The sequence below is a fragment of the Anneissia japonica genome, unplaced genomic scaffold (assembly GCF_011630105.1).
Source record: "Anneissia japonica isolate Jap-2015-1 unplaced genomic scaffold, ASM1163010v1 scaffold324_len738069_cov173, whole genome shotgun sequence".
Taxonomy (NCBI): domain Eukaryota; kingdom Metazoa; phylum Echinodermata; class Crinoidea; order Comatulida; family Comatulidae; genus Anneissia; species Anneissia japonica.
Genome location: NW_022692196.1, coordinates 130,597 through 142,099, shown reverse-complemented (window position 1 = coordinate 142,099; position 11,503 = coordinate 130,597). Strand labels below are relative to the sequence as shown.

Here is an 11,503-nt window from a genome sequence, read left to right as displayed (position 1 = left end):
GTTGTAGGGTAGGTGATTGTGGTTCTGCCAGGGAGGACTGATGAATTGTTTCCAATTATTTTAGATTAATTTATTATTTTACTTTACATAATTCATAGCCTAATATTATGCTCATTTTGATAGAAACAGCAAATAAGAAAGACTAAAACGTCGGGTTATTTACCAGATTTGATGTTAGTCTCGTTCAATAAAAAATAATGAAATGGCCCAATATTAAGCCTAGGCCTACTCTTAGTCTATTGATTGGTCCGGAATAAGACTGTTTCTCCACGTCGATTTAGACATTCCTTTGAACCGAAATTACATCCACATTTACTGTAGATTTTTGAACACATTATTTGGTGGTTAAGATGCTGGAAAATCCAAGGGTCCTGTTACAACCAAACATAAAAGTCTGTAGTACTCGAGAGGGAAGTCCCAAGTTCCGTTTTAAACGGAATAATAGGATAATCAATCTGACAAGCCTTTCTCCTATATGGACATTATAGTTTGGTATAGCTCCATGGCTGCATCATCATACCAAAATAATAATAACATTCACGGCAAATATGTACGAAGTACAATGGTGAAGATTCTTTGAAACCGAGAACGGATATTAAAATATGCCAAGTCATTCATACATTATACAGTAGCTCCACAATGCACCAACGGGAACCATGGCATCCGCCCCCCACTTTGAAATTTAAAAAAAAATGAAGAAAGAAAGAAAAAGAAAAAAAATGAAGAAAGAAAGAAAAAGAAAAAAAATGTATCGCCCAAAATGCCTTAGGTGTTATTTTTTGGGCGTCTAGAAAACAAAAAGTTCGCGGGGCATGGCCACGGACAACATAGGGTGGTGTTATCTCGATCGGTCTGACCAATGTCCCTGACTTTCGGATATCCCTGGATTCGCCTCTGACCAATCTTTTCTTCTATCTGAATCAATTCTAATCTAATTAATGAATTATTTCTAGGCAATATAAATAGCATGAAATGCAAAATATAACAATAGAATTTGCTCCAGCTGAATTTGAAACCATGTTGGCCGGTGCAATTGGGCGCCACTTTCTGTGAATGAATTACAAACTGGCCCTATATATTTTAAAATATATTTCAAAATATAACAAACTCACATAGGTCTACTACAAAAATCCTAAAAAAGATATTACACGTATGTAATAAATTACCATTCCTTGCCTTACTTTAACATATTTAATACATAGAACATTCTAGAATAACATTTAATTGATCAAAGAAACAGTGTAAACCACATTGGTAATTTTAAGAACACAGGACACCATGTAGAATCCAAGAGTAATATATGGAAGCTTCTAGAATCTTTGGTACTATAGAGGCAAATAAGCCTAATTGGTTAATTATAATGTAAGGTAACCAATGAGGAATTTAGGCAATATAGAATGATCTTGAATGCTCTGGAATAGTGCAGCTAGGGTATATAAGCTGACAGTTTTTTCTTTCTGGAGCTCTTTTTGAAACACATGTTTATGTGAATGTTGTTGTGTTATTTTGATACCGGATTCTTGTTGGAGTTTATACAGAATAAAAGTTTATTTGAGAGTTGTTTTACAACATTGTGAGCTGTGTTTATATTTTATATGTCAAAGAGGGATTCCTCGTCATTTCTATACCGCTCGGAAATACGTCAAGTAGGAATTCATGACAACGTAGTTTAAAAACCTTAAAAGGGGTCATTCTTCGCTAATGTGCCATTTTTAGAGGTTTAGAAATCATGAAAAAAAAAAGTTAAACATTTGTAATTCTTTTAATACACATGTCACCATTATGCCATATAATAATAATAATACCGTATTTATATAGCGCCTAACAGATCACAGATCCCTCTAGGCGCTTTACAATTCTTAATTTAATTTATGGTAAAAAACTATCCCCCGCCGGATACCAACCCGGTATTTCAGAGTCAAGGTTTCGGGGCCAGGAATTTCAAGATCGACCTTAACTATGTTCACTTAACTACAATATGGTAAAAACTATCCCCCGCCGGACACCAACCCGGTATTTAAACAACTATAATAAACATTTGGCACGATAATTAGGGCATTTTAAACGTTTATTTAAGCATTCAATTTTCAGTGCTGTAACATAGCAAATATTGCAAGAATCATCTCCATAACACTTTTTGTGACGGAGATGATGCTATACATATAGATGTGATTCTTAGTAAATTTAAAAGATATATTGTATTATTTAAATATAGGATAATGCACATTGAACAAACAAGTTTCTAACAACATAAGTCGTATCAATTACCATTTTTATTTTATAGCTGTTTTTGAGAAAAGAAAACATCAAGAAATCCTCTCCATCACACTTTGTTGTGACGGAGATGATGATATACTCATAAATGTGAATCTTAGTAAATTTAAAAGATAGATTATATTATTTAAATATAGAAAAATAAACATTGAGCAAAAAGGTTTCTAATAACATAAACCAGATCAATTATAATTGTTCTTGTATATTCTTTTTTGAGGAAAGAAAACATCAAGAAGTCATCTCCATCACAGTAAAATTGTGATGGAGATGACTGTGACGGAGATAAGGAATTAAACTTGTTAGATCATATAGTGCCATATGCAGTGTGTTACAGGGTGAATGTCATGTTTACTTTGAAAATGACACAGTTCTGATCGTATATATAATTATTTTTTACTAAAAAAATTATAAATAAAGCATACTCTGAAGCGTTCGGAGATGATGCTGAATAAAGGTACTTTCCTAGTTGTTATTAGAAAAGCATGAATTCTTCAGCTATAGGAGGTTTAACTATACAAGAATGAATTTTTTCTTACTATATGGTCCCCTTCAACCAAAATGGTTTGATCCATAGCTTGTTATGTCATTTTGCTAACAGCTATAATGGCATTTTAAAGTATTGTGACGGAGATGATGACATTCAGGGACAAACTTTTTTTGTCTAAAAAAGTCAAATTTTAAGTATTTTTAGATCTATTGATGTAATTTTTAATTTTAAATTTGTAAGACATCTATTGTATTCACCTTTTTGTGATACAGTTATTTATTTAAGTTATTTATTTTACAAATTATGACATTAGGAATTTTTAAGAAATCCAATCGGGACATGCATAGTGCACGACTTTGGAGGCTTTTTGTTGAAAAATAAACAGCATGTTGATTACTTTTAAAATATTTAACAACTTATTTCATTAACAAATATGTTCAAGATTGCATTAACGCAATAAAAATAAAACTTCCTTTAATATTTTAAATTTTTTACTACATCAAAACAGAGGGACGGGAAAATGGCACTTTAATGACCCAAAAATAGAATTTGAATGGCATTAAATTATTCGCATGGTGCCGTACGACTATAAAGCGCGGTAGGTTTCAAAGAAACACCCCCATCCACCCCCACACACACACATCTCAAGACTCGTAATCCACTGCTTACCAGTTACACAAGCCACAAAAACCGAAACAAAATCAGTTTTTCAATCAGATTGGTAGAAACGTTACTGGTGTAAATACTGGATGGTATAATAAGATAGAATATTGTATAAATCATCTGCTAGAGTAAGAACCGAAGGGATTACAATTAAAACGGTTCTTCTCAGAACAATCTTCACAGATCATCAATTGAGATTGAAGAATGTCACATAGAGTACCGAAAATTGATTATTTATTATTACTGTATTGTCAATTCGCCATACAAACCTGACTTTGGTCCCCTCTCATTTCTTTTCAATATTTATTCGAAAGCTAACTTCTTCAAATAAACACAATAAAGCAATAAGATATTACCCCATACCCCTCCCCCTCCCTCTCCATTCAAAGTTTAGTGGCATTTATATTTTAAAAGAGAAAATAGTTAGCAGGATCATGGTTTCAGACATTGTATTAGAAATGGGAAATACCCGTTTCTCTTAAGCCGGAAATCCAGGCCCCTGGTTTTGTGAGTGTGGACGGATTTCGGTTTTATTATGCAGTTTACCTAGGCCTACTACGTGTTGGAAAATGCATGTATTCCTCCTACAGCAGGGAGTAAAGAACAACTCCCTGCCTACAGTTATTGTGATGCTATTTGACTGTAAAATTAGATTGACCTTTTGAATGGAAGCGTAAGCCTAAACTGTGATTTATTGTAAACCTGTTACCGTATAGCACTGGAATAATACCTCGTGCTTAAAAATAATCGAAAAGTAAGTGATTTGCTTGCATAACATGTTTGCGTGCATTCGATTGGTCAACGTGTTAGTTGTGGGCGGTGGCATTCATCTTCAGCTATTTGTATTACCTGCCGGTCACCGGTAGTAGTTGTGTAATGAATAGTTGTGATCTTTGTACAAGGTAGGACACTATCACCTCCAGTTAGCCTATCTTATAATTATACATCAGGTAAGTAACCTCGTATAATTTTTAAATTTTCTTTCTCATTGTTTGTAGGCCTACTGCCTTAATATAAGCACGGCTTAATTGTTTGGCGGCCGACTGCTTATCACGCGGCCGGTAGGACGATGGACAAAGATTAGAAAACGACTTGGCTTGGTAGATGAGGTTGAGAAAGCTACTCGTTTGCTCGATTTAGTATTTTCATGACCATGTCATCATATCGTCATTATGTAGGCAATGCCAACTTAATGCAGGTATTATTGGCGTCACCACGATATACACCGTAAATGTGTGATTTCTCATCCATTTTCAATTTACCGGGCATTCCCATAGTTGAGTGACCGAATCTCGGTGACCATACCCGGACGTCACGATGATGTCTTAGCCTGATCTAAAGGAAGGTTAAGTAAAATGGTGTATTATGACTAAAATACAATGATTTCTTTATTGTGGTGTGGTGCTGTATCATGTGGTTGCTATGGTTTTGGCCAAACCTCAGCCTTGTATATGGCAAACCCTTTTGATATACCAAAACGCTCTGTCTTTTCTATCACAACCATTCAGAGTGATGATGATATTAATTTCAAATGAGATTTCCTTGTATATTTCCTTGTATTTGCCTGTTTCCTTTATTATCTAGAACAGATGGTCTATGTACAATAACTACCAAAATAAATTCACCTACAGTATAAGACTAGAGATAAAAATTGGTTAGGTTGAAAATTGCAAACATTTCAAAAAGAAATTTTTACTATTTGAATGAGAAAAATTTCCATGTGTTTTTATAGTATAATATTGCAGATGACACTCACCCAGTGAATCATAACTGCAGACGAACCGCTACCTGCATATATGTGTGTTTATTATTTCGAAATGTATATGTTAAAACCTGGAATATCAGTATGTCTAGGCTTACTGTAGTTTGTGTTTTCTAAGGGTGTGCGAGGAGCCCTCCCTCCCAAAACAGCTGGGTCGCCCAGGCCTGGAAAAAATAATTTTGTGCCTCCGACCATAAAAGTTATCTTGATCTAATGCCACTAGGACTAAATGTTTACACTATTATAGCGAAACAGTTTGTGGTTTGGAGCAAGCAAAATTATTAAATTTAACTATGCATTGAATTGTGATGTGTAAAAAAAAAAAAAGGAAAAATGAAAAATTGTTTTTTTTTTCCTTTTAGAATGCCTCTGGGTTAAAGGTCAATTCCTCCAACCGCTGGTCTCATGGTCGCACACCTTTTCAATCCCTGGGCCTCCCCTCCCCAACAAGCCTACTGTAGTTTGTTTTCTAAAATGGTCCTCCCCATCCCCCACCAACTTGAAACTTAGCCAGCTAATATAGCATCCCCCTCACATTATCATCAATTCCTCTGACTCACAAAGGAGGTATGAAACTCAGCCCTCCCTTTTGAATAGCCGTAGATCCGTCACTGTTTAAGACCATCACTAAAAGTTGAGCCAACACTCCACTGGCACAGGCTAGATAAGAATGTGAAAAAGTACAAAAAGCGTTCACTTGATTTAAGATAATTATAAGACGGTCATTATGATTTTAAACCTTTACAAGTGTTATTTACAAAAATTTATATTCAGAATATCGTTAAAATTACTTTGTATTTCTGGCACCCTGCCTGGTAGGAAAGAAACAAATAATGAGACAGTCATTTTATTTAGAATCTTACGAATATTGTTTGTAGAATAATATTCAGAATATAGGAGTACATGAAATATTTTAAACACGACTGTGTTCACTGTTACTACGTCTAAAACACATATAAGATAATCCCATTACGTAAATAATAATGAGACGGTCCTATTACTTGAAAATTACAAACACCAGGAAGGTCATTTTTTTTGTGTTGCTGCCCCTACTGTAAACAGTGAAATGGTCTACCAGTTTATATTCACAAGTCTTCGTTGGCCACATTAAAGAAGCAGCTTAAAACTCGCCTTTTTGCGTCTTTGTGTTCACTTGTTTTCTCCAATGAAGTGATTTTTTTTCTTGTTTCTTGTTTCTTTCTTCTGTTTTTTTTTTCGTAGGCTTAGCCTCAATATTTGCAAGAAAACAGTGCAATGGTTTTGATTTCCAGCACTAGTCTGTATTTGTGGTTTTCCATTTTTAGTAATTTTTAGGATAGTCTGGTTTTGTTTGTTTTTTTTTTATCTTTGAATCTCCTGCATCGGTTGTCTGCTTTTTCTTTACATTCCCCATACACTATTTGTTTACTTGGACATAGCGCTTTATAGACCTTGTTTATTTGCGCCTATAAATTGATTAATAATATTAATCAGTTATTCAATTAAAGAAATTTAATATTATTAAAACGTACCTTTAAAAATAAAGGAAAGTGCATAGGCCCTCAAAATGGCCACAACCCTACACCTGCCTTCCCACATTCTTTAACCCTAAATCCATTCTAAGTTTGGTAGTGTGAATAATTATAATACGCTACTAGTATATTGCATACCCCATGTCTATAATTAAAACCAGTACAACTGTTATTTAAATATAAACACTTCCTAAATCTACCGGCTTCAGTCATGCATTCATATGCAAAAAGGTACCATTGTGTTTTAAATTACTGGGCCTAAATCCGAGGAATAAATAACAATTCACCTATATTATTAATAGCTAAATAATTGTTCTTTTCAGACAACATACTGTGGTAAAAAAAATGGATCCGCTTGGAATACTAACAGGACCATACACACTGAAGTCTGTCAAGCCTTGTGATCTATCATCATGCACAAAAAAGTAAGTATGAATCCAACAAAATTATTGATTGTATGTATTACAGCATATTACTGCAGAAGTTGAATGTTGCTCTTTTGGCGTCCATATAATGCCACACTAATGGAATGGTGAAATACACCAAGTTGCTCCAGTAAGCGACACGTGACAGTGAAAATGTCCGTAATATTCATTATTTTACCTTCAATTAAGCTAAAAATATGGAATTGTGTTCACTTTGCGAGCTGAAGACTTACGAACTATGTTGTTACAGTGTTACATTACTGTGCCTATAGCCTTTGAAATAAGCGTCATTATAAAAAAATAAGCCCCTTTCTGACACAGCTGAAATACCGCATTCAGTAAGCACGCCGGCATGGGCTTCTATCTGACAGGGTCAGTGTCAATACATTGGCTTACTTTTGACCACCAAGTACCCTGCTAGTAATATTGCAGCAATATTATTGCTTGCTCTGTCTGGAAGGGTAAGCCGGCCAGTGCCTTGAAGCATATACCAAACTACAATGTTCAAGTAGATAATGTTAAAGTTAAAAGTGATCGAGCGTGAGTTATATAATTGTTCACAACAAAGGCACTGTATGAAAGGTTAGGCCAGTAATCAAGCCAGCGTGATTGACCCAATATTGTGACGGTCTATCTAAAGGGCTATCCTGTCTATCTAGCTTTATGGAGTGGAGTTGTAGTACTTAAAGTGCCTGCCTTCTAATTCCGGGTTCTTGGGTTGAATTCCTGTCTATGTTGCAGGATTATTTTCTTTCAACCAAAAAAAAAAGCTCTACACCATTTTGGAACTTATATTTTTATATTTTAGCTAAGTATGCAGTTAAGACTGTCATGGTGATGCGTATACAGTAGCTTATGTACTGCATTTTGTCTGTGTTTGTCTTGAATAAGACAGTGTTTAAGTTTGTTAATATTCCTTGTCCCGGTTTGCCTAAATAATGAAAAAAAAAATATGATCAGTTGGATTATTAGGGGAGTGGTACATATTGAAGAAAGACACCATTCAATGTGACTCCAGTTCAGTTCCAGTTGGATTTGTTCTCTATACAATACTGTCAGGGTCATGTATTAAGAGAGGATTTTCATGGACTTTTGTTTGCCTCATTGTGATATACAGTACATCAGTTTATTGTGCATGATGCTGTGATTTATAATTTGTTTAGCAAACTGTAGACCTTCAGGGAAAGTGTAGAAGAAAAATAAATAAATGACTCTGCCAAAGGCTTCTAAGTGGAAGAGATATATTTTATAGACAAAAATTCAAAAATAGAGAGTACTGTTATCGCATGTTGTTAAAGAAAGCTAAGTTGCAATATACAAAAATAAGATTACTTTTCTTTTTTCCATTTTTCACATGTTCATACACCATTGGCACACTTATATTTACAGCGCTCACATAGGAAATTTTTTATTTTTGCGCTTTTCAAATTTAAAACCATAAACGTTAAGTTATTTATTTAATAATTTAAAGGAAAAATAAAGATTTTATATTGTTAAATTGGGCAATACACACTGAAAGACAATCTTTTCTAAAGAGGGTAATTTTTTGAGCAGCTCTTATTGAAAAAAAAAATTTTGGTGACCTGGCTCCCAACCAATTTTTTTCCCTTTTTTTCTCACATGCTCTCCCAGTTTACAAAGAATATTGCATACTGTAGGCGTAACTAATCTTAATTGTATTATGTCTTCTTTATTGCAATAAAATACTACGAAAAACCTCAATATTTAAGATCTTTCAATATTTTTGCTCGGCGACACTACAGCATAGCCTCTCCGTGAGTCGTGCGAGAGATGTGGATGTGAGCGCTGCAAAGTCATGCTGGCCTCATGTACACTGTATCATGATTACAATTAAGGTGTGGTCAGTGAAAACCAAGCGTATTAAAGAATCATGAGATTTCCCTTATGAGCTACAGTAAAGCTTCCAGGGAGTTACACCACTTGGACCCCCATGTATTGGGAAACCCCAACCCCAACCCCTCCCCACCACCCTCCTCCACACATGCCAGGCCCTCGGTGGCCAAATTCTCCCCTTTAATATCAAAATGGTTGGCTTGCATGTACTTTACTTGGGAGTACTTCTTATTCGTGTGTAGTTGCCTTATCTAGAGCTGTGCTTAATCCAAAGATACACTCCGATCATTAACAGTAATCATACATAGATAACAGCATAGCTCAGTCGGCTAAAGTGGTAGTTAGGAGCCACTGTGTACGCTGTTATTCTTGTGTTTAAGCTGCGACTAGGGCTGCAATATAAGTAAAAAAAAGTGCACTATCTTTCAGAAGACTTCAAATACGTTGAACCTGTGTGCAATGTGACCCCTATTTGCACGTTAAAAAAGGCGGAATACACTCTTCGAAAAAGGAGTGTCATGGTGTACTGCCTAATTACAGTACCTCCAGAACCTCACTTGAACTTTTGAACTCACCTCACTTTTTTTTTTTATAACAACACATTTTATAAGAACACTGGAGGCTGAAATTGCTTAAAAATTAATGAACAAAGTAAGAACAAATTGAGGCTGATTTAAAATGTGAAATGAGGTTTTTGAAAAACCAAAAAATTATATCTGTACCTTATGTGTAGTAATGCAGGTGTAACTATGTAATACCCCTATAATCAGGTGTACTGCCATTTGGGGCCATTTTTACCAGGCCTTTTTTCTGGGTCAATTTTTCCAGGGCATTTTTTTCAGGGCCCATTTTTGCTGTACAATAATAATTTTCTATTTGAAAAGTGTGTAAAATAAGAACAAATTAAGAACATTTTGTGCCTGAAATCAGCTGAAAAATAAGAACACTGAGTCTGAGCAAAATTTTACTGGTTCTTATGAAAAAAAAGAAGTGTATCCTAGTGTTCATATCAAATAAATCCAGTACATTAATTCCCAACAACTTGTGTATTTATGAAGGGAAGACTCTGTATTGTTTATCAGAGTTTGAATGAAGTACCAATAGAAAAAAACAAAATACATTACACAAATTATAACTTCCAAGAAACTTAATATTTTTATCATGCCTTTGCAGCCTTTAATGCTCAAAACGCCTTGAATGTGAAAGATTCAGCCAATGAAGCAGGCAGTGTGAAAATTTCAAGATTTAGTATAGGCAGGGAGTTATAACAACTCCCTGGTATAGGACTAGGTGACCATTCAGTATGTGAAGTCAAGCATCTCCTTCGTATAGTAGGTTAATTTATCTCAAGAATTTTGTTTAGTCATGGATAACTATCTAATTTTTGCTGAATCATTCCCACAATTCATTCATCAGAAGTGTATTATGGTAAAGGTAAGAAAGGTCATGGCTACTATACACAAGTTCCAGACAATTCTATAAAACCCAGACAGCTTTTGTTAAAGCAAAATTAGGGCTCTGTATTGGAAGTCTAAATACTAGAAGAGTCAGTGAACAGAGGCTACGTTCAGATTTGGAGATAAGGCAGATTTGGAGATAAGGCAGGTTTGAGTTAAGCCTGGCTCAAAATTAAACCCGGCTTAACTTTGCCGGGCGTTCAAACTAGCGGGATTAGCCAGGCGCGAGAATTTGCATAATAATGAACCGTAACCAGGAAATGTGTTTTAAAACATTGCTCGCGAAATGTACGTACACTCACTCACAGCGTACGTAATTGAATGCTGATTGGTCATTTTGTTACCCGGAAGTCATAATGCAAGAATCCCCCCGCAATGATTAAAGCCCGGCTTAAAAAAGTTAAACGTGGTGGCACGCCAGGCCTTGGTACTATTGGAACACAGCCCGGCTTGAGATAAGCCACCTAGTTCAGACTGGCAGGTGGATAAACCCAGTGAGTTGAGCCGGGTTTATCCACCTAGTCTAACTACAGTAGGCCATATATTTTTATTTCAAACGGCTGTTTTTTCCATCTTTTTTCATTTGAAAAGCTTAGGATTTCTTGCAAATGTGTGTACTGGTACAACAAAAACATATTTTTGTAAATATAAATTTGATTCCATTTTTATGACTTTTTATATACGTGTCCCTTAAACTATTGATTTACTTGTGAACAAGTGACATTGGTAAAATGGGGTGGGGTTTGGCAAAAAAAAAAAAAAACCTCCCTCCCACATTAGTTTTTATTTTTTGATAGGGTGATGAACTAATAATTTTTTTCATGTGGCCTAAAATGATTTTTAGTTTGTTGTTGCATAAATAAATACATTGAAATTAATGCTACTCAAGTGTAAATCTGTGGACGGCGATAAATATAACACAGAGAATATTTAAAACCATGCCTACTGAAATTTTTGATTGAATATTTGTTTGTCATGGTACAAAGCATTTCTACAGTATGGTTCTTTGTGAAGAACACAGTGCCTCTAATATTTCTATAGTGCTTTCCACAATTAATATAGTACTGTAC

General features: G+C 35.0%; 1 protein-coding gene across 3 annotated transcripts in view; it reads left to right on the top strand.

The window, feature by feature from the left end:
• Positions 1–4,219: 4,219 nt before the first annotated feature.
• The window catches only part of LOC117100170 (ergothioneine biosynthesis protein 1-like), a 46,716-nt gene continuing 39,432 nt past the window's right edge, over positions 4,220–11,503 (top strand). For all 3 annotated transcript variants that reach the window (XR_004444093.1, XM_033239744.1, XM_033239743.1), the window contains exons 1-2: positions 4,220–4,374; positions 7,021–7,122. Coding sequence is in view for 2 of the 3 variants with exons in the window: in XM_033239744.1 (XP_033095635.1) it covers positions 7,043–7,122 (80 nt within the window). In the remaining variant the exon portion in view is untranslated. The remainder of the gene's footprint in view (positions 4,375–7,020; positions 7,123–11,503) is intronic.